General features: G+C 34.6%; 1 protein-coding gene across 3 annotated transcripts; it reads right to left on the bottom strand.

Annotated features, from left to right (window-relative positions):
* Positions 1 to 319: 319 nt before the first annotated feature.
* LOC145623796 (ABC transporter G family member 39-like) lies at positions 320 to 17,877 on the bottom strand. 3 transcript variants are annotated; one of them, XM_081676664.1, is made up of 19 exons: positions 17,352 to 17,877; positions 15,428 to 15,548; positions 12,572 to 12,660; positions 11,833 to 11,917; positions 11,387 to 11,677; positions 11,212 to 11,302; positions 10,194 to 11,094; positions 9,916 to 10,076; positions 9,697 to 9,800; positions 9,435 to 9,600; positions 9,092 to 9,315; positions 8,609 to 8,941; positions 8,179 to 8,469; positions 8,000 to 8,083; positions 7,184 to 7,317; positions 6,833 to 7,060; positions 5,684 to 5,855; positions 5,327 to 5,581; positions 320 to 1,050 (listed from the first exon to the last, which is right to left on the bottom strand). In XM_081676664.1, the coding sequence occupies exons 1-19, from the start codon at positions 17,711 to 17,713 to the stop codon at positions 781 to 783; spliced, it is 4,362 nt and encodes a 1,453-aa protein (XP_081532790.1). In that variant the 5' UTR covers positions 17,714 to 17,877; the 3' UTR covers positions 320 to 780. The 3 variants fall into 3 exon arrangements, with proteins under 3 accessions (XP_081532790.1, XP_081532792.1, XP_081532791.1); XM_081676666.1 differs by lacking the exon at positions 17,352 to 17,877 and having other exon boundaries at positions 11,833 to 11,891; positions 15,428 to 15,468; XM_081676665.1 differs by lacking the exons at positions 15,428 to 15,548; positions 17,352 to 17,877 and having other exon boundaries at positions 11,833 to 11,891; positions 12,572 to 12,687.
* Between the last annotated feature and the right edge of the window lie 7,092 nt (positions 17,878 to 24,969).

The raw sequence follows: 24,969 nt of genomic DNA, 5'->3' as shown, positions 1-24,969 counted from the left end.
CCAAAAACGCATATCGAGACACAACTTTGACTATTAATTTATCTAATTATATGTTAGTAAATTCATAGGAAAATTGATATTATGAAAGTATACATTATAACGAATCCAATAATGTATTATACAAAACATTTGATTTTTATAAATTAGTATATTAATCAAGTCAAAACCATTATGTGAATACTGAAAAAAGTCAAACTATATCACTTAAAAAACGCAGAGAGAGTATATATTGTGTGACGAGAGAGTATACTATATAGCTTGCTCATGTAACCAAGTGAATAGCAGGATTAGTAATGAATTAAGTAAACTTTACACCATTTCTTTAATTATTGTGTACTGGATTACAGATACAGGCTGCAACTTGCCTCAATATCAATCAAAAAATAAAATAAATGAAAATTACAGTGATATTTCAAACAAAAAAAAATAAAAAATACGAGGAAAAAAAAACTAAGATTTTTCATCTGTATTCTTTACCTAATTACTTCTGATTAATCACACAATATACTTCCTATTCTAACTTTATTACAACAATACCATTTAGGTTTGCTAAAATACTACGCCCTCTATTCTATATTAGTTGTAGCTTTTGCTTTTCGAGAACGACTTTGTCTTTTATCATATTGAAGCTTCATAAAATAACAATATTTTATCAAATTTCATATTTCCATGATTTATACAAGTAAATGTTTAAAGTTCCATCTCGAAAAGCAAAATCAACAATTAATCCAAAATGGAGGAAGTATTGTAAGATTTCCCTACTTTATTATTTATTTTTATTTATCTCTTTTGGAAGTTAAGGTACTTGATGCCATAGGCAAAGACAAAGAAGAAGAGGAAGACCCAACCAAGATGTCCAATAACAATAATTGGCAGAAAATCGTATTCATAACCCAAGTAATCTTTGAGGAAAGCCTGCACAGACTTACTGCTGGATCCAGGTATTTCAATAAGTGAAGTCTTATCACCTACTTGCGAGGTCACAAGGCCATACAACGTCCATGAAACCGGGGAAGCCCAGTAGTACCATCTCCACCATATCGGTATTTGCTGCAATCAAATAAAAGAAGTACCAAAAGGGTAAGAAGGTATCACAAGTCAAAATTGTTTTGCATCTGCGGCAATGAATCAGTTCCTGGTGTGTGTAAATAAGCAAAACTTCTGTCACTGATTAAACCAGATTTTCAGGGATATAAGTAAATACTTGTGTCACAAGTTACAACTATGGCTAAATATCCACATGTTTTCCATTTAAAGCTAGCAAAACTTGGTTCAGCCTAGAAGAAGACCAACCTGGAGAAATGTGGGTTACTTTCAAGCATGCATGATTCCATTCAATAAATTGAACTGAAAGTAATTTGAACCATATACAAAATTGACTAAAGTTGATTAAAACTTGATTTGACCGGAAATTATAACAAAATTTGATGCTAAAATGTAATGATTTGAGTAAGATTTTAAGACAAAATTTGAAATGAGAGAATTTGAATCATTATAATCAATGCAGTATACATTCTATCAACTAGCATAAAGAGACACGAGAAGTTACATTAGCAATAATAAGCTCATTAACCTGAATCAACATGCTTTCCTTGCTAGGATCAGGGGAACACAGATCATGCAATCAATATTATGATAATACGAAAATTATAAAATGATAACTCGAGATGTAATATACGGGCCACGCCCGTCACCAGGATAGAGAGTCTACTTTATAAGTCTAAGGAAGTTCCATCCTAAAATCATACGGCAATAGGAGTAACCCCTTAACCTTATAAAGCGTTTTACTCTTCTTTTTTTCCTCAGCAATAGGAGTAATCCCTTAACCTTATAAAGGGTTTTACTCTTGTTTTTTCCTCAATGTGGGACATTTATATGTATTGTTTGGGAAGTTTACACTTCAACACTCCCTCTCATATGTATGGTCTTTAAATTCTGTCACATGTCATGTTTCATGGGGCCATAGTGCATTTTTTTAACTACCCCTCTCATGGATAAGTTGGCCAGTATACTCATTACTCGAGCCATTAAAGGTCCCAAACTGTGGGTCTGCCTGATACTGTTAGGAATTCGGAATCGAAAAACAAGCAATAATAAACAACAATGCCAAAGAACAATAAAAACAACACAAGCAATTTAAGGGTAACTTTGTTACCCTTCTCAAAGACAATCTCACTATTGAATTTGAGCTACAAAACCACAATTACAAACACTCTAAATGAGCTCACAAACTTATATAACACACTACCAAACTTGGCTTATTCTACAAGCCAACTACAAAGTGTACAAAGCACACTACTACAAAAGCAACCAAGTCAACACTTGGCTTACTCAACACACTACTAATTGCTTGTCTTATTCTACAAGCTATCCTACTAGTGTTAGTAGTGAGTCTTGAACACAACAAATCTCCCCCTCAAGACCACTACCAAAACCACTTTTCTCTATGATGAACCTTTCATGAATGTCACCCTCTTTGATGACTTCTTCACTTCAATTTCATGGTTGGACATAGTCTTCCTATTCCACTCTTGCAATTCATACAAGTTCCTTCTATTTCGTGATCCTCTCATGACCACTAAATTTCCTCTACCAATCTTCATTTGTCCATCAATTGCTTTGATGGAACAACCTCTTGCCTCAAGCCTACCATGTGAGATCAAGTTCCTACCAACCTTAAGAGCATACCTCACACATCCAAGCTTTCTTTTGACACCATCATGTGTCACAACCTCCACCTCTCCAATGCCTTCAACTTGCACCTTCTCTTCATTTAGAAGCACCAAAACATCCTCACAAGCTTCAAACTTCTTGAACTTCTTCTTGTTATGGCATACATGGTATGAGCAACCTGTATCCATGATCCATTTTCCTTCATTAAAACTCCCCTCTTCATCTAGCAAGAAGATTTGATCATCATCTTCCCCATCGCTATGAGCAAAAGATGCCTCCCCCTCCTTCTCGGTCTCCTTCATCTTCAAAGATTTCAATTTCTTGAGGTCTTCCTTCATGGCCTTGCAAGAAAATTGAATGTGGCCCTTCTTGTGACAATAGTAACACTCCAAGTCACTATAGTCTTTCCTTGGTTGAGATTTAGACCTTCCTTGTTGGCCATCCTTGTTCCTCTCTTGAGCTCTTCCCCGATAAGAACCTTCCGCAACTAGTCCAAACTCCGATGACTTCTTCTCACCATCAATTTTGGTCATCAACCTCTCATTTTCTCTTAACACCGCCAAAGCTTGATCAAGATTAATCTCACTTCTTCCAACTAGCATAGTTTGAACAATTGTTCTATACTCTTTAGGAAGAGATGCTAACAACAGCAAAGTTTGCTCTTGATCCGAAATCTTCTCATCGGCATTCAACAATTGACACACTAATTGATTAAACATATTATTGTGATCTTGCATACTTGTATCCTCCTCCTTCATGAGTTGATACAACTCCCACCTTAGACAAAGCTTGTTTGTCAAAGACTTCGAAGCATACACCGCTTGTAGCTTTTCCAACAACGCCTTAGGATTCGTCTCACTAAGGTAGTTGTACTTGATTTCCGGCGCAATCGCAAGTCGGATTGTACTCACTGCCTTCTTCTTCTTTGATGCCCACTTGGCATCCTCCATGTTAGTGGGCTTCTCTTCTTCAAGAGCATCATCAAGACCTTGTTGCAGCAACAAGTCTTCAACCGAACTTTTCCACACTTGAAAGTTCATCTTTCCACCAAACAAAGGAATTAAAATCTTTGACAAATCACCCATTTTTCAATACCTAAGTTTACCACAACTTTTCTACACCTTCTCTACCTCAAAGAATATGTCTTTGGCCTTCAAATCGCCCCCGAAACAATTTGTTAGGAATTCGGGATCGAAAAACAAGCAATAATAAACAACAATGCCAAAGAACAATAAAAACAACACAAGCAATTTATGGGTAACTTTGTTACCCTTCTCAAAGACAATCTCACTATTCAATTTGAGCTACAAAACCACAATTACAAACACTCTAAATGAGCTCACAAACTCTCTAGTATTTGTACTCACAAGCTACTAACAACTACTCACTCTCTTATGTTTTCACTCAAAACCTTAGAGTAAGTACCTCACTATAATTCTCCCACTCCTACTTGTGCTATTTATACAAGTAGTATGCTAAAACTTATATAGCACACTACCAAATTTGGCTTATTCTACAAGCCAACTACAAAGTGTACAAAGCACATTACTACAAAAGCAACCAAGTCAATACTTGGCTTACTCAACACACTACTAATTGCTTGTCTTAATCTACAAGCTATCCTACTAGTGTTAGTAGTGAGTCATGAACATAACAGATACCATGGTAAATACGGGGGCATTTGTCAAAGTCTACTTCATAAGTCCAAAGAAGTTCCATCCTAAAACCATATGACAATAAAAAAGAGTAGCTCTTTAGCCTTATAAAGTATTTAACTCTCTTTTCTTTCTACAATGTGGGACACCAACATGTGTTATTTGGGAAGTTTACACTTCAACACAAGATTTCTCAATCTAAGGCTAAAGTCAAATTCTTCTCTTAGGGTTCTCAAATCTAAGGTTAATTCCTTTTTATATTATAAGTATAACTAGTTTCCAAAGCCTAGCTAGATTAACTGCACTTCTGGGAAGAAATAAAAAAATTAAAAAAAAAAAAAAAAAAAAAAAGAGACCAAATAATCAATATACCCTATCTTACATAGCTGTGTCTAACATCATTCTCAATTTCTCAGTCTATTTGACAAGGGTTTATGGTCATTTGCCATGACCCACATGGGTTTGTACGATCTGACAATACCCAATGCGACTTCAACATTCCTAAATACTCCTACAGGTCAATCTATCTCTAAAACCCAGCAATTTTTTTTTTTTTTTTTTTTTTTTTTGGTAAATATCTCTAAAACCCAGCATTCCTAGCAACTAAATCAGTTTGTAATTGCTAGTGTGTAGCAGGCTAGCAGCTTATCTTAATATACAAATAATCTAAAAGCTAGTAATTTATCGCTACAAGTCACTGTGTTATAATGGTGATGTTACAATTAGTTTATAAATCCTTTTTTTTTCCAAAAGGTTTTCTAATAGTTTAAGTGTCATAGGACTATGATTATCAAGGTTTAAGCAACAAAAAAACAGAACATTTATGTCTGAGATAATGATTATTTCTTAAATGTACCGTGCATCTGACATTAAAAATTTATAACATATATAAAAGCATATGATATTAAAGTGTGATCATTATGAGAATCCACAAGTGATAGACAAAGCGTTCCCAAGTTAGGCATAGTTTGAATATAAATAAGCTGTAGGCATCATACCGGTCGGGGTATCAGAAAACCAGCAAAAAGATTCCAGAGACTGAGGAAGAAACCCATCACAATGCCTGCAACTTGAGGACCGGGTGTAAGAGAGACAAGCATCATTCCATACATTCCAAAGTACATGAAGCATGTTGTTATAAAGTAGCAGAAATAAATGAATTTTCCGAAGTTCCACTCAAATCCAATCATTGAGTAGAGGAGAAGGGTGTAGAGAACTGTCTGTATCACAGTGTAGATTGTTTCTATTGCCACCTGTAGCATGATGGGGGCAGTGCAAAAGAAAGGAAACAGATTAGAAAGCAGTCTTTTTGGATTTAACATTCAGAACCTTGTTCAACTTCCTGATTTGGTTACCTGAGCCAATGCATAGGGCAATGCTGAATACATCCCTGCTGCTTTTTCACGATAGAATACTGTCCTCTCAATGGCAACAACAGCTTGCACAGCTGAAGCGTTAGTGGCTCCAAGAAAAAGTAAAGCGGAATACATAGCTCCTAAAAAGTTCATTAGGTCTTGTACTTTGGATCTGTTAGCAAATTCAGAAGTAAGATACTGACAAATATGGTAAGACATAACCTACATTTACAATCTACCACTAAAAACTAAATCAATGGTGGAATAAGAAAGACAATAAGAATTGAAAATAAAGTCAAGAATTGGAGCTTCATCCTATATGAAACTAATTCAATGTTATCTGACTTATCCCATTCACTTAATTTGCTAAACAAGCTCAGTTTACGTGAGAAGTTGAATTAATAAAAGATCTACACCTAACCTCTATTTTTCAGTAATAAATATGCACAAAATAGCATTGTTCACAACTCTCATTTCACCATAATAACTGTAAACCATTAACCATAGGCTAGCATTCTTTCCTAAATATTGGAATTTGGAAATTCATATACACAACTAACATCTTTCATAGTTGTTAATTATGTCACATCACTACTGTCATTAACGAGTGCCTAAACAATTCTGTAGAACAATATATAGACTCTCGGCTCTCTTTGTTGATAAAAGAGGAACTCCTGATATTAGTAGATCTAAACTGTACAAAACATACCCAATATTTTTACAAAAATTTATAGTTACACATTCATATTTATTTTTTCTGGGTAAGTACTGATGCAGTGATGCATAGACAAACTGATTCTAATCACTTGCTGAAGCAGGTATAATTACTCAACTTATTGATTCAAGATCTATACAGATATTCAGGCTCTCTAATATTATAATGTGAAACTAGCAGTGTTATTGCCAGTCCCAAGCCTAGATAAAAGAGGAGGGTTACGGTAGGCCAGTGATAGCAAGTGTAAAACTTTGTCACATCACATGACATGAGCAACAATGATTGAGAGTAAAACTAGGATGGGTGACATCTTAGTTCATGTAGCCAACCCCACTTATGGGACTAAGGCGTTCAAGCAAGCAAATAACGATTATCTAGATCTTGTTAGACAATGAGAAATGAGTCCTTAAACAAGTAATGCAATCAGATCTTACATTTTACGTCCCTTGTTCCAGAATATTACACCAAAGATGAGACCGACAGCTATGGTTAAAGCAAATCGAACAAGGTTGTACTGTGGATTCCTCCAATATGACCAATATTGCTTCCAAAAACAAGCCTTAAATTGAACAAAGGATGGTTGAGAGTATTTAGCTGGGAAGTAGAGATCACTGGAGCCTGGTGACGGAATGCTGAGCTCTTCAACGAGATCTTGATTCTTCCTAAAAAAATATGTCAAAATATTCATCTCTTAGAAAATTTTAAGGAAAAAATAAAAAAGTACTCCATATATCATGTGATTGCAATATATCAATTTGTGACGAAAATAAAAGAGGAACACATACTGATAACGAGAGGAAGTAGCATAATAATTAGCAAAATCCATATCCAATTGAGTCTCTACTTGAGGAGTACTAATGTCTAGCATCCATGTGGCTGGATTATAGCCAGCCTTGATCTTAGGCACTCCAGGAATAGCCTGCAAAAGATCATCACTTTAAGTGATCAACAAATAAAACTTCTACTAGAAGTATAGAACTAAAATGAATATTAAGTGCATAACATTTTTTTCCTAAACTAAAAGCATAAGTAGAGACGTCAAACTTTAGTAAACACCTGAAATTTCTCTGAAATAATACTACCTAACTACCTTCGTCACATATCATGTGCAACATTTGAATTTTTTATATTTTATAAATAATACCCATAAGTTGCACTCATAATGTGCAACGGAGGAAGTATCTTGAAAATCTACATAATCTCTCTTTCTCACTCAGGTTTCTCAAATGGCTCACCCTTCTTAGAATTTTGTTTGCCATGCCATCATAGAAGATGGTCTTTCTTTTTCTTTTTCAAAATTATTATACATGCAAACTTTATACGCTGCAAGGAAGGACTCTCTGAGCGAGAATTGTTTGGTCCAACTTGTAGTCATGTAATGTATCACATCCTAAAAAGGAAATGCCTTATACAATTCCTATAATAAAATGCTTCAAGAGCAATTACTTGTCTTTTTTGTCTGTGTCTCTTTCTTCTAACCATGTATAATCACTTCCTTTTGCTTAAGTTGTCTAGAGGTCTTTTTTACTTGTATATGCAACTACATAGTTTTTTTATTACATGAAAACATATAAGACAATTGGATCATAATCATAACTCACTTCAAAGTATTCAATCAGTTCATGGGAATGATGGCCAAGGGGACCTGCATAAATAACTTGTCCTCCCCGCTTCATCAATAAAAGCTGCGATAACATATTATGAAACAAAGGTTAAATGAAGAGTAAAGATAATATATAACAAGGCAGTGGAAAATAAATATCATATCTTTGTGGCATACCTCATCAAAAGCCTCAAATATATCTATGCTTGGCTGATGAATGGTGCAGACAACAGTTCTACCAGTGTCCACTGTATTTCTCACTGTGCGCATTACAATGGCAGCAGCTCTGGCATCAAGCCCAGATGTTGGCTCATCCATAAAGATAATGGAAGGATTAGCAACTAACTCTACAGCAATTGTCAATCTCTTCCTTTGCTCTGTTGACAGTCCATTAACGCCAGGAAGGCCAACCAGAGAATCTCTTAATGGTTTAAACTCAATCAAATCCATTACTTCCTCAATAAATATCTACGATACAAATGGGGAAAAAAAAAATAAAAAATAAAAAAATAAAAAAAATCAGTCGCCTGTAAAAATAATAATAGTTGTCCGTAAAAGATGACTGAACAACATAGCATGTAATTGCCTATCGAAGGATGTAATAAACCTGACGTGTATTTGCATCCACATCAGAAGAAAGACGAAGCCAAGCTGAGTACATGAGAGATTCAAAGACAGTAACATGTGGTGAATGAATGTCAGTTTGTTCACAGTAGCCACATATCCGAGCGAAGGTTGATTGGTTCTTTGGGTAACCAGATATGCTAATGCTGCCTTCAATATAGCCACCAGTCTTCCTTCCAGCCAGCACATCCATTAGTGTGGTCTTTCCAGCACCACTCACTCCCACTAGTGCTGTCAATACACCAGGCCTAAAAGCACCACTGACACCTTGTAGTAGTTGAAGGCGATCTTCTTCATAACCTCGGTTTTTCATTTCCTGATATAGAAAAACCAAAGTTTCTACCTCAGTCTTAGTCACACACAGTACCAATAGAAAACGATCACACAAAAATTGGTATGTTGCCTAATGCCTACTGCTATTGCAATGTTATATGCTATCTCTATAAAGATAAGATAGAAAACTTACAGCAGGCATATCCACATAGTAACTGACATGGTTGAATGCAAGTGAAAGAGGTTGGAAAGGCATAACCATACCCCTTCTGGGACCTTCAACATGTGAATTAATACTCCCTAAATGCAAATTCATATCTGCATCCAGATTATTAAGTCTTTCCTTGGATGGCTTCTTATTCATTTTGTTATCATCATCATCATCATTCAATAATACGGTTTTCGAATCGCTAAAAGCTGTTAAAAAAAAAAAAAGCAAACAAACAGAGAGAGAGAGAGAGAGAGATATTGTCATTAGCTTCCTTCGAGATTGAGTCTTCCTGTAGCCAAAATAAAAATAGAAGTGGAAGACTTACGACTTAAGAATGTCAATGATAGAATATATAACAGGTTGAACAGGAGAGAAAACCCCAAAAGAGCAACAATACTGATCCAAAACCAATATTGCTCTTTAAAGAAGCCTCTAGATGCAAGGAGGACTTTACCAATGGTAGGCTCAGGAATTCCGGGGTCTGTATTAGGCTGCATTAGTATATGAATTAATAAACACAAACATTTAAATTCAAACGAATGTGAAAGGAAGAAAAAAAAAAGAGATTGGAAAAGTAAAGAAATTACAGTGTTCCATCGCTCATCAAGAAACTCATTAATAACTAAAGCATTCTGTCCATACATCATAGGTGAAATGTAGTAGCCCCATATCATCCAAGGACCAATATCACCTACATAAACCCACAAATAACGAGGCAATCAGATAACATTTTAATATCAGATGATGCCAGATGTACAGATTATCAATTTTTGATACTAGTCAACAGCTAGAGGTATAAGGGATACCTTTTGCAATTATAAAACCTCCAAGGACAAAAACTAACAGCAATCCGAATATAGCAACATTGTTAGCGACCACCATGATTCTCCCTGCAGCTCCAATGAACCGAAAGAGGGACAAAGCCATCTGATGAATACAGAAGTATGCCAGCAACTGGCAGAAAAACCTAATTGAATAAGACACATTCATAAGAGGAGAAAACAAAAGCACAATAGTATAAACAAAGTGATCTTATTTTAAGGAATGCATATAATACACTTATAATATTTTTTGTCAGTCTCACCTACTAGCAGATGGAGCAAAACCAATTGTGTAATAGGTGAGAATGGTCCATATTGCTGATTCCATGAATGATAATGGGATTCTAAGGACCCAACCTGGTAATGCATAAGCCCATGCAGGGTAGAACATGAAGTCCCTCTGCTTATAGAAGATTGGTAGGCGAAGAACTGTCAAGGACAGTTCAGCAAATCCATTAAACATAATATTAATGAGACTGAAAAATAGGGCCCCAAGGTATTTGTTGCCATCATTGATTGTTTTATGATCCATTGTCGTCCTAAGGAAAACAGTCATTGTAATTAATGACATGATTGTTATTTGTGTAGTCTTGAAGATGTATATAAAAGAGTTTCGTTTCATTAGCAACCACTCCCTCCAGAAACAAGCCTTAAAAAGCTCCCAATTAGAGATACCATATTTTTCTTTGACCAAAGCAGCTGGGTGAGCTTTGGATTTATCAAAAGGAACTACAAGATCGGATGCTAGCTTTTGCCCAGTTCGGAAAGATTGGAAGCCCTGAGTGAATTCAGAAACTGAAATGTAACTATAAGGTTGGTCCTTCCTAAACCAATACTGTTCTTGATCTTTCTTGGAAGTCACTTCTTGGAGAAAATCAGCTATTCCTTTCCTCTCTGGGCATTTGAAGCCCATGTATTCAAAAAATTCGACAATTTCTTCACGAGGACCTTGATAAACAACCTGAGCTTCAGAAAGAAGGATAACATCATCAAAGAGTTCATAAGTTTCCGGAGCTGGTTGTAGGAGAGAGATGACCATTGTAACATCCATTATATGAACCATTTGCCTCATATACTTGCATATTTGAAAAGTGGTGGAACTATCCAATCCTGTTGATATTTCGTCCATCAGTAGTACTTTTGCTGGACCAACCAACATTTCACCTGCATTATGTTAAAATGAACAATGAATTATGAAATTAAATAAAAACTTAAATCACTTATACAAACCAAGAAATTCCATGTTATATAAGCAATAGCAGATTCACCCGAGATAAATACCAGTTGTTACACGCTTCTTTTGGCCACCAGAGATGCCCCTTGACATTTCATTCCCAACTATGATATCGGCGCATATATCCAATCCAAGTATCTATCAAAAGTTAAGAAACTGCAGTATAAGTGCTTCCTATCTCTGTTAAGTAATCATGATATAACCCATTTGTGTATCACAAACCTTAAGAACATAATCAGTAACAAGACTAGTTTGTTGGCCTGACATTGCTATAGCCTTCATGAAGGCATCAATTTCAGGGTCTGGCTTGATTCCTGCTTGCTTCTCTCTTCTAGAGAGCTCTGCCAACACCTCATACCTAGTCCCAACCCCTAAGCATCGCCCTGAAAAATCTAACGTCTCTCTAACAGTCAACTCTCCATTATGAAGGTCATCTTGACTAATATAAGCACAGGTCCTCTGGGGAACAAATTCCGTTAACTCATGGCCACAATATGTCACCTTGCCGGTTACCTGCTTATAGCCAAAAAGGATACAATAACATTAATCATAATTTAACCGAATCCATTGGGTAATGAGCAAAGTTGCCAATGCTTTAATTTTGTATCGAAGCATTGACAACTTGACGTATATCTAATTTTATAAATAAAGTGTGAAAAAAAGATCACCTTGAGGTTTTTATCCAGCTTTCCTGCAAGTGCCAGTAAAAAAGTTGTTTTCCCTGCACCTGGAGGCCCCAAAAGTAATGTCATCCTGACAATTAACATACCATTGCACAATGGAGAAACAATCTTCAGCACCAATACATAAAACATAGAAGGAAGAACACATAATGCAACTTTATTTTATTATTTACTGGCCGGAAAATCCCAGCTAATGTCTTGCATTACTACAACCCAAAATTTATATATTACAGGGCTATAATTAAATACCTTACAAAATATGAACAAGTGAGCAACATATGACAATAGAGGCGTCTATTCCCACTGCCTAAGGTTCAATTTCGTTTATAAGGAATATATACTTACTACCTGTCTACCTAGTATATACAACATAAAAACACACACACATTCATTATTCAATTTATCCCCTCTCTTACAGTCATACTTCATCTCTTTCCCTAAATTTAATTTTTTGTTTCCCTCCTTTTATCATCCTTCTCCCTCCGTTCTATCGATACGACCCGTGCAACAACTAATTCACACATCATTCCAACCACACTCATTCAAACAACTAACAACAGTGAATTTTGGAAGTCTACTAATGATTGTGAACTTGATTAATTGAAAACACAAACATAAAGAAACTCTATATATTTGATTGCATGCATCATTTTTTCAGACACCCATTAACATTATTGTAGAGAAAATGAACAATTTTTTTGCAATTGGGCATGAAAATTAGTACCTGGAGGGTTTGACAATCCCAGTGACATTTTGAAGGATCTTGAGGGTTCTCTTCTTTGATGGGGATAAACCCACCATTCCTAGAATTGCCTGCCATAATCAAGGGTGATTTCAATCTTAAGCAATAAGCACAAAGCATTTCTTACCTCATTTCAACGATTTCCTGAGCTACACAGCAGATTATACTCCGTTTTATTTTTGGGTTTAAACTAAACACAAAGTAATGACTTCAACCTCCTATGTTCTATTTTGTTTTTGAATTGATATAATTAAAACTTATTATTTTATGGTTTTTTTTTTTTTTGACTAGTCACACTACGTAATCAGATTACATATATAGTCGATTAGGGGTTACTTTTACTTACTTTGAGATTACTTATTTTGAAGTTACTCAATTGGTTAAGAGTTACTTATTTAGTCAATTAGCGCGTTTTCTGCGTGATAGTAACCCTGACTGACCGAATAACCCATGATCGACCAATTAAATTAAACTATGAATAGGTAACCCTAGAATAAGTAAACCCGGCCACACTATGGCCAGCCATGTATGAAAATTTGTGTTTTACTTCTTATTTGTTGTACCATTTTTTTAAGTTACTAAAATTTATTGATTGACACTTATTTTTTTACTAAATTTAACTTCTTTTTATTTAATTTCATTAAAAAAAAAATTTAACTTATAAATATAAAAAAATAATTTAACGTAAAATTAATAGAGCCTAACAACAAAAATGGTCCTATTCAAATCGTTTCAACTTTTCAGGCTAGTTTATCTTATTAACCCAAAAAAAAAGTACTTGTACATACTTCAAGAGGAAGTAAAATAAATATAGATAAAGTATTTAAAATTTCTTGAAAGATATTGATAAATAATAATTTATATCACAATTTTTTTATGTGTAGCTAGTCACAGATGATGGTTTGGTCATCACTTCACAACTTTACAATTAAACAATTAATTGTGCAATAAAGATTACGATGCAATTACTATCTGTGAGGGTTTCCGTGTGATGGAAAATGATAGAGTATAAAATGTATTCCTGGGCCTCAACCATCGGTTTAAGCATTTGATTGAGATGGTCCTTCGACATAGTATCAGAGCCAGTGTGACATAAAAGGTCACGGGTTTGAATCTCATACACCTCCCACTTTCAAGTGCAATATTAAGTGCTGGGTATGAGGATGGCCCATGCTGCATCCACACTTCTAGCCCAAACGGACTCTCGTGTGAAAGGGCGTGATAGCTTTTGGTCGAGGCCCAGGAATATGTTTTATACTCTATCAGAAAAATAGGTTACTCTTATTAATAAATGGAGTTTTTCTTTAAAGAGTACCCAAAAAAAAATTACCATTATGAAGAAATGGTCTGGCGTTGCTTTGTACTCTTATGAAAAAATAAGGGTAACTTTTTTTGCTAAACTGAAACAATTTATATTAATGAATTGATTTTTTTTTTTTTGGTGAATTTAAATCATTTATACTAAACTGAAATAAATTTTAATGAATTGAAATAAATTTTATTGATTAAAACTTATTTTTACTAATCAATTATCAATCAATCAATCAATAACTATATATTAAAGAGTAAAGACACACCAGCAATGACATATGTCATCTCCTAGTGTGTCTTCAGGCTTTTTTTTTTTTTTTTTTTTTTTGAAAAAAAAAACTTATTATACGTAGTATATAAGGAAAAAATCTTTCTACATATAAGCAATAAGTGTAACTACATATGAAATATAATAGAAGATTGAATTAGATTTCCAAAATAACATATTGACAACTATTAAAAAACATAATAAAATAAAATAAAATTCTTAACATATTTTGTGACATGTGGACTATTTTTTAGGAAAGACGTGCTCCCTCCGTTTTTAAATACTCCACTTTTCTTTTTTGACCGTTTTTAAATACTTGCTCCATTTCTTATTTGGAAAACTTTTATAATATTTAACTAATTTCTCTCACCTAATGGACATATGGACCCATCACATATTTTCTCTCCTCCAATCCTCTCCATTACTTTTGCTTTTTACAATTTTTTTAATTCTTTCACATACCCCACTACCTCCATATATTATTATTTTCTCCTATTTCTTCTAAAACTCTGCGCATGGAGAAATGAAGCAAATATTTAAAAACGGAGGGAGTATTATGTACTACATAGGTTTATTACAAAAAGATTACTCCCTCCGTCCCTAAATTGCATTCCTCTTTCTTGCATTTATTCCTCACATAATAGAGAGAAAGAGGAATGTAATTTAGGGACGGAGGGAGTATATACTATGTATTATTTTCTTGATTTTTTTTTTTTAATTATGTAATATATAGAAGCTACAGGCTTATAATGAAATGTGAATATTAAATCAACAAAAAATATTTTTATCATTTCTTGATTTTGTCATTTTTTTAAATCAGTTAATTGAATTTCACCGTACATGGGATGGGACCTAACCTTGTTCACTACTTTTGTTCTTTAAAGTTACTAATTTATACTGATTAAAAATAATTTTTTTGAATTGACCTTATTTTTACTAAATTGAAATTATTTTTACTAAATCCATATTAATTTTATAGGGTGTAGAGAGTATGACTTTTTTTTTTTTTTTTTTTTTTTGTGAACAGTATATTACCTAATATTATTAACTAAGGGTTACTACTATTATAAACAAATGTGACATTGTGACCACACATAGAACTTATGATATCGCAACATTTTGTTTTTATTACTACGTATTTGGTGACTTAATTTACAGTAGGAGACAACACATTACATTAATTAGTTCACCATTACTAATATCGATTTTAATACTTTCAAGTACATAAATAGATAGATTAGGAAGGGGATAAGAAATACCTCGATGGAGTTCATTGTAGAATTAAGCAAAGTTGGCAAAGCTCTACTGCCCACATGCACATCCCCTTCCACGAAAAGATGCTCGTATCTCACTTCAATCTTTGGTATCTCAAGTCCCACTCTATAATTATTTATCAATAAATTAAATTAAATTAAATTAAATTAAATTAATTAATGACTAATGAGAATCAAATCCCACTTAATTGACAGAATATATACATCTTAATTGTGATCAATGAATCATTCAGTTCATTGGATTGTATTGTATTGTCGACCTAATTACCATATCATACCATTGGCATAGATTAGCTTTAGTCTAGCTAATAAGACGAAATTACACCTAACATAAAACAAAGTAAAGCTAAGAAAGGACAATAATCGAACATATATAGCCCGTGTAATCAAATAATTTAAATAACTCTACAAATAAATAAATAGATTCATTATTAAAAAAAATTCAAAAAAAATAAATTTGGTTGATGACATGAAAATGTTAGTTTTAGACTCTTTGTTTTTGTCCTAATCTCTAACCCTTTTTTTTTTTTTTTTTTATGTCTCACTTTAAATTAGTTTTAGCACATATCTACATCTTACCCATAAGTACACCAAACACCTATTAGCACTTTGTAAAAAAAAACCACTTTATTAGCAATTGAATTTTCACAGTCTTTCTTACACTCATTTAGGGCATGTTCTCTTCCGTTGAAATTCAGTTCAGTTCAGTTCAGTTCAGCTCAGTTCAGTTCAGTTCAATTCAGCTCTTAATTTATGTCTAATGATATTGCTAATGATATACATCCAAATTTCATTCTTTTAAGCTCTTATTACAACAACAACAACAACAACAACAACAATAATAATAATAAAAAATAATAATCAATAAGTAATAATAATAAATAATAATAATAATAATAATAATAATCATCAATAAATAATAATAACAATAACAATAACAATAATAATACTAAAAATAATACTAATAATAATAATCAATAAATAATAATAATAATAATCATCAATAAATAATAATAATAATAACAATAATAATAATAATAATAATAATAATCAATAAATAATAATAATAATAATAATAATAATAATAATAAATATGTGTTTAATATGTTTAGACGTTTCAAGTTTTTAATATATTTTCCATAAATTTTATAATTATATTGTATATTTTTCGTAAATATTTTAATATGTACATTTGTATATACACATATGTATAGTAATAAATAATCAATAAATAATCAAAGATCACTAATCCGTAGTTAAAAATCACTAATTAATAAGTTCAGTTCAGTTCAGCTCAGTTCAGTTCAGTTCAGTTCACTTCAGTTCAGTTCAGCTGAGTTCAGTCAATCAAAACAGGCCCTTAGGGTCTGTTGTGATTCACTGAACTGAATTGAACTGAATATTTAATGAATGAAGGAAATTAAGAATTGAACTGAATTTATTGAACCTGAACTGAACTGAAAATAAGATGAAGAGAATAGGCTCTTAAATTTGTTACTTTTTTTTTTACTTTATTTCTCTTACTTTATCTACCTAGCTTCAATCAAACTCTCTCAAATATAAGTATTTATAATTAACATCTGTATCACGTACTTAAAATGGTGTTAGTAGTCAAAATTACTAATAAGATCATACTTTCTTCAATTTATAAACGCAATTTCAAAATGCATCACTTTTAATCATAACAATCAATTCTGCTCAATACTAGTAAATCATCAAAATTACATCAAAGTTAACAAAAATTAGTTTTAATCTGTAAAAAACTAAAAATCAATACTTATTATCCATCATTAAGATTGATAAATACCTTCTCAATTTAATGACAATCAATTGAACATAACATCACATAAATGATAAAAATTTGAAAACCACCCCTGAAAAAACCAAACAAAGATTATAGTAAACTTACTTATCCATTCTGTCTCTTAATCTCCTAAGAAACTTTTCATTATCTTCATCAACAACTTTAAGAATAGTATCAACTAACACCTTTCTATCTTGCCTTCCCATATTATGAAGATCAATCTCATTCCTCACCATTTTCCCATCTTCAAGCACTCTTTTTAACACTCCTTTCCTTAGCCTTTCAAAGGTAGGAAGCCGTTCGATGGCGGCCCATCTCAGCTCCTCCTCCTCCTCCTGCTCCTCCTCCCATCTCCGGCTACTGAAAACATCACCAGGAGCAGCTGTTAGGACATCCCGAAAGCTCGGCGCAGCCGGCCCCGGCCAGCTCCTCCGGCTGCTGCCACTGCCCATATCATCCGGAACCATTGACCCAAGTTTTGATGTTATGTACTCCGTAATAATCTCTTGGGCAATGAAATATGAGATAATAATAATGCTGAAATTTGAAAGTTAGTTGTTTGAAGTAATAGTATCTTTTGAGGTATTTGTAAGTTACGTGATATGTCTAGTGCCCACGTACAAAGTATGTGTTTAATTTCCTAGAATAACTTTTCTTCAAATCTCGGAAAAGGGGCTATAACGAGTATTTATAGTGTATAGTAGATCAGATTTATTGTTTGTTTTTTAAAGACAAAAGCTAACGAACGTCTGGGGGCACTAAATAAGATAGCTAAAAGTAGAAATATTAAATTTAAATAAACACTATTTATATAAATTGATGCGTGATTTTGTCATGAATTTTCAAATTATTACGGATCGGAGTACCACTTTAGATAATATTATTTTAAATGCTTATTTAACGTCTCTAGACGTATGTTAGCAAGATTTTTTTTTTTTAATTAGAAGAAGTAATTAAGTAAAATAAAATGAATTAATTAGCTGTTTTCCAAGGGATGGAATCTACAGCAAATGAGTGTGGTAATGCATTAATTAATGCGTCAAAGTTGGTTAGAATAGAGAGGTGATCATAACTCATATAATGTGATGTTGTGGTTTCCCAAAACAGGGAGAACATTATTATCTAATTATGGGGGATAGAAGGATCATGTGCATATGATTGTGTGTTTGTGTGTCATAGTTTATATGCATTATTTTTATTCATACTAATGTGTTTGTGTGTCATCATAGACCAAATGGATTATAAAAATGTTCTTAATAAGCATATATCTAGTCCGTATTTCATACTATATCTAGTGCGCGAGTACTTCAAAAAAGATGATGATTTTTTTCAATAGTTATAATACACAATATGTGATTTTGAGGTTGACCATGATAGCGTATAAGAGAAAGCTTTGAGAAGACTGAGAAAGCATAATTATATTGATGAAATGATATAACTATTTATAGTGTTACAAAAGAATGAATAATCCTGGTATAATTAACCTCTATGATTCAGTCTTTCAAAAAAAAACAGAGGTTTTTAAGTGCGGCAAGCCACATGGTGCGGCACGGTTACTTGTATTTTAGGGTTACTTGTATGGGATACTTGTAGGGTGTTACTTGTATGGGTTACTTGTATCGTGGGGTAATCTCATACCAAACCAGTAACACCCTACAAGTAACCCCTAATCAAAACCAATAACAGCCATACAAGTAACCCTAGAATACAAGTAACACCTGACAAAACCAGTAACACCCTACAAGTAACCCCGACCAAAACCAGTAACACCCATATAAATAACCCCAAAATACAAGTAACACCTACAAGTAAGCCCTGACAAAAACAGTAACACCCTATAAGTAACCCCGACCAAAACTGTAGGGTTTTAGGTACTCTAAGCGGAATTTCATGAATCACATTCATACGCACCTAAATAGGATCTCATGCATATACAAATAAAGATCACATAACAGTTTAGAATTAACCTTTGAAGCGTGAATCCTCTTAGCAATCTTCTTCTCTACCGGAGATAAAGAGCCTCAATTGTAACTCCTCTATTCGGTCCACCGGATTGAATCAACACTCCACCAATGCTAGTTGGACGGGAAAAACCTTTCACCTTTCTTGGAGTTTAGAACCAATTTTAGAGAGAAAATATTGAGAGAAAACTTACGTTGTTTTTCAGAAAACTGAATACTGTGTATTTTAATTATCCCTAACTAATTAATATATAATCATATTATTATTAATTAGGTTAGGGTTTTCTCTCCCCTTTCCCTATTTGGCCGGTCACCCTAAGGCCCACTTTGGGCTTCGGGTTTCTTTATTGATCCAATCCTAATGTGTGACCTTGTAGGATCCGTTTAGGCGGGCTTCGGGTTTGTTACTTACTAACCCAAAGTTCTATAGCATTCTCTAGCAAGACGTTTAGACGACCCAAATAAACGAATTACTATCTCCATAATACGATCCATAATTATATTAAGTAATTGCACTAAAGTCGAGGACACATTTCCTTCAAAAACCAGTAACACTCATTCAAGTAACCCCAGAATACAAGTAACACCTACAAGTAACCCCTGACAAAACCAGTAACACCCTATAAGTAACCCTTGCCGCACCATGTGGCCAGCCACATAAAAAAATTTGTACAAAAAAAATGTTTTTATGATTCAGAATCAAATAAGATAATAAGTGATTACAAAATATAATATCAAATATGTTCACAGAATATAATATTCTACAGGATTTTATGATAATATCGATATGAAGAGGCATTCTCTTGATCTCTAAATCTCTTTTAGACCCTGATGATTAAAAATGTTGTATATTGTGTACACTTTACAGATCAATAAAACATTAGTGAAAAAGTGATCTCATAGAAAATAAAAAAACTATTACAAGTAGTTAAAAAATTTAAGTGTTTTACGTAAATAGGAAGTGAGCTATTAAATTTATACTTATATATTTTTAATTTCAAATTAAATAATTAGTTTACCGTTGTCAATGTGATCCATTTTCAATGGGATTGTGGATTTGTAGAAGATTTGTGGTTTGATTTAAGGTCAAAGATGCTAGTATGGTAGTATCCCATAGAGTTTGGTACGGGGTTTGTCAAGTTGCGAGCCAAAATTTGTGAGGCGGCAAAGGCTGTTGCTTGTACAACTCGCCCCACCCACTCGCTCATGAGAGTCATAAGACTCATAACTGAAGAATTCACGATTAAATATACTACCTCTGGTTTTTTTTTAGTTGTAATTTTGGAATATTTTATATCTCTCAAATAATACCTCAAAGTTGCAACTAAGAATAATCGGAGGTAGTATATAATATAATACGTACTAGGATTATTCAACTAGTCTTGTGTGTGGATGTTCATACTCTTCATATTGTGCGGTCGCTTGTAAAATAACAATGTAATTTTTGTAACACTGATCGAGTAACTCATTTATCACTGACCGAGTAACTCCTATAATACTAACGAAATAACCCATCTGATAATGACCAAGTAATACATATAATACTAACGAAATAACTCTGGTCAGCTTTATATAAGAATTTGTGTTTATCGTAGCTTATATGGTTATACTTTGTCATTTTGAAGGTGAAACACTAAAGATAAAGACTTACAGAGTATTATTTTAGTACACTTTCGTTTTAAAGGCAAAATATCATAAGCCATAGACAATGGAGCACTTTTGGGATTTCGAGCGACCGACCGACCAGCTACAACTCTGCTACAATATCATACATAAAGTCGTATGTATAAATCTAGAGTCCCATTTTATTCTTTTCGCAATCTTTCCATTAAAAGGAGATTTGCAACTTGTCGATTTTATATAATAGAGTGTTTGTAGCTATAGTAGTAAAATAATTAGGGACGGGGCAAAGAATTTCAGGGCCCTATGTGATTTTGAAACTTGGACTCTCGGTCTTTTTTCATAATTTAAAAGAAGGTTTTAGTTAAATGATACTCTCTCCGTCCCTAAATGAATAATTCTTTTAAAGAGTTTTCACGGTATTAAGAAACTTTAGTTGGAAGTATAAATGAATGGAGAAGCTAATAAAAGTACATTGAAAAAATAAATTTATATAGGGTTTGCAAAAATGTAGAAAGAGAAAGTAATAAAAGTACATAGAAAAAGAAAAATTTACATGGGAAAGCTGATTTTGCACAAATATTAATGCTAATAGGAGGGTATTTAATGTAAAAATAGGATGAATATTTTGGGACTAAAATTTGACCAAAAGGGTCATTTTTTTAGGGACGAAGGAAGTACTTTGTAAATATTAAATTCAACTGTGACATTAAATAATGTAAAATGACAAGAAATAAAACCATCACATCTTACGAGTAATTTCAAGGCCAAGCCAATTGTCTCGATAATTCAAGTATATAGAAAAAGACATTATTATAAAAACTTTTGAAGCAAGTGTTGTATATCTAAAAACTTTGGTAATTTAGTTCATAAACAAGATACGATAGATTGTAGGAAAAAAAAACCAATTAATTAATCATTGATTGTACTAGTGAATTTGAGAAATAGAAAATTATGTGTAGTTTTATATAATAAATTAAAGATAATAAAGCTAGAGATAAGTGTAGAAAGAGAAAGGAAAAAAAAAAGTAGGGGGGGTTGAACCATTGACTACCATTTTGAAACTGATTGCTCCTAATTTAATTAGCAAACCAAGGAGATTTCTAATTCATTGTATACTCATAAAAAAAAAAACTATTTATCTTATTTCGAGGCTCCAACATTTAGGAGGCCATGCACGGTCGCTCAACTTGCACCGCCCTTCGTTCTGTACGCCCCCTGAAAAAAAAATTAATCCGGTTTTAAATAATAAGATTGAACATGTAATAACTTGTATTTGGCCCGTACTCGAATATTGAGTGAATTTAGATTCTTGAATCAAACCCGAAAAAATCTTAATCAACAACTACTTTGACTTAATACTTGTATTGGGAGATATGTAAAATGGGCCGACATCTTAGAAAATGTGGATATGGACTCAGTATGACTGTCAAATGGGCTGGTATGTTTCATAAAGCAGACGTATCGGCTTGTCGGAACTCGGCACGTGCCAACAACGTCTTGACACTTGGCGAGGAAAGCCCTGCATGCCATGAAGCCACCTTTCATAAGGATTATTTTAAATAGTAGGTTAAGCCTCATTAATGAGGTTAGCATTTATTACTCTCTCTCTCTCTCTCTCTCTCTCTCTCTCTCTCTCTCTCTCTCTCTCTCTCTCTCTTTCTCTCTCTTATTTCTCTTACTTCTCTTTCTTAAACACTTTCTGACTTTGTCATCGGAGTGGTTATCCCCGGATCACCCCGGGGTTAGCTAATCTCTTCTCTTTGTGTAGGTTCTCGTCTGGCCGATAGTAGCTTAACGGGTTGCATACTTGAGCTTCGGACTTTGGAGCCGGGTTGTCAGATCCTTGCAGGAACAATTGGCGCTAGAAGGAGGGGAAGCTACATAATTGCTTCTATCGCCTAAGAACCTCACATCCTTCAATTCAAAAAAAAAATGCCTGAAAATCAGAGCACACCGATAGCTGAAAAGGTAATTAACCAGAAGGTCAGAGTGGGGGCTGGGGTGCCGAACCCAGAAATTGAGATTGAGGACGAAACCCATACTTTAGAAGGTAACCAGTTTCATATGCCGTTAACCCCGGAAGGGCAAGGTGGGGAGGACCCAGATCCCATGGCTAAGTTCACGCAGGAAGATTTAGAAACGACAGCAAGGGTAATGAGTGCCATGAGCAAGAAAAGGAAGGAGGCAGGGGCAACCCAAGATGGAGGAGGGGTGCCAATCACAGATCACGACAACCAGTTTAATCGGGCTGGAAGTTCACAAAGACGTCGACATGAAAGGTCGCCGATAAGATCACAGTCAATTCGCTGGGAATCAGAAGCTCAATCCTCAGGTCCTGCTGTGAGTACAGGGACTCAGCAACAAGGTGCAGTGCGAACAGTAGTCCAGTTGAGGGCGTCACCGTTTGCGCAAAGCATCCTAGATTAGCCTATGGAGAAAATTAAAATGCCGACATGTCGGTACGATGGAAGAGGAGATCCTAGCCGGTACATAACTTCCTATGAGGGGCATATGATTCTGTACACCAATTCAGATGCCGTATGGTGTAAGGTTTTTCCAACCACTTTGACTGGGTCTGCAGCAGATTGGTTTAACAACCTAGGAAATGGAACAGTAGACAGCTTTGAGAAGCTAACAGAAATGTTTGTTGGGCAATACATCAGCAACAACGTGTGACAGAGAACTTCAGGGGAGTTGATGGAGGTAGAGCAAAGGCCGGATGAGTCTTTGAGGGATTATATCAAACGGTTTAACAATGAAGCAAACACAATTCCGAGGTTGCAGTAGGAGATAGCTGTAATGGCTTTGATGAATGGCTTGAATGACTCTGAATTCAAGCGCTACCTCATAAGATATAATTTTCCGACATTAGCAGCCGCTTTTAACAAAGCGCATGATTACATCAAAAGTGAAGGATTGATGAAAACAAGTAACAAGAATGTGTCTACCGGTAAGGGGCAATATTAGTCTGAAGGTGCAGCCTCCGGAAGTGCAAGGCCGAGAGCTCTGGCCCCAGGTAGGGGAGGAAATCGGAAGGAAGTTAGGGCAGCAAGGCCACCGATGCGATATAGCTCTTATACACCCCTCAACACTCCGAGAGCAGCAATTTATTCTGTAAATCAGAATAGAGAAGGATGGGTGAGACCAATCCCAATAAAAGCAAAGCCGAGAGATGCCAAGAAGTACTATATGTTTCATAGGGATGTGGGTCATTATACCGAAGAATGCACGCAATTAAAGGATAATATAGAAGAGTTGATAAGAAAAGGGCACTTAACTCAGTATCGGTTGGGTGCAGGAGAAATCCAGCCGCCGCCCCGGCAGATTGAAAGGCAACAACTAGAAGCAAGGACAGAGAGGCCGCAGGGTGGAATGGTCCGACAAGGAGGTGGAGTAATGCCACCGTTATCAACAAGAAGAGGGGTAGATGTGATAACGGGAGGGCCGGTGCATGGAGGAACCATCAGTGGGGCTAAGAAGCACCTGTCCGAGCATCGTCATATAGTGAATGCCCTAGATGCCGATAAACGTCCTCGATTGACTTCAATTTCTGACGTAGTGTTTACGGAGGAGGATGCAAGGGGAATTGTTTTCCCCCATGATGATCCGTTGGTACTGATAACAAAGATTAATGGGGCTGACATCAAAAGAGTCCTAGTGGATGGGGGCAGCTCTGCAAATGTTTTGTTCATGAAAGCTTTCAATGAGATGATTGGAAGGCAATATCTTATGCAGGTTCCTTTTCCAATTATTGGGTTCAATGGATCAACGGTGAGACCGGAAGGAAGTATTGTTCTACCGGTGCGACTAGGTGATTGGCTGCGACTAGGTGATAGGCCGACGACGAGAAACGTGATGGCAGAATTCCTAGTAGTGAATGTACCGCCAGCTTATAATGCAATTATCAGTAGGCCGATAATTCATGATGTGCAGGCAGTAGTGTCGATATATCACCTGACGATAGCTTATGTGTCGAATTTGGGAGCTGTAGAAAAGGTTCACGTAGGGCAGGTAATGGCAAAGTCTTGTTATGTAACAACTTTGAAAAATCCGGTTGGGAATGGACCGGTGCCGAGTAATCCTAAAAAGGAATTAGAGCCAACGGTACGGGATTTGGCCATGAGCAATTTTGATACGAA

This window comes from Chenopodium album, chromosome 3 (assembly GCF_948465745.1).
Source record: "Chenopodium album chromosome 3, dcCheAlbu1.1, whole genome shotgun sequence".
Taxonomy (NCBI): domain Eukaryota; kingdom Viridiplantae; phylum Streptophyta; class Magnoliopsida; order Caryophyllales; family Amaranthaceae; genus Chenopodium; species Chenopodium album.
This window is presented reverse-complemented; position numbering and strand designations above follow the sequence as displayed.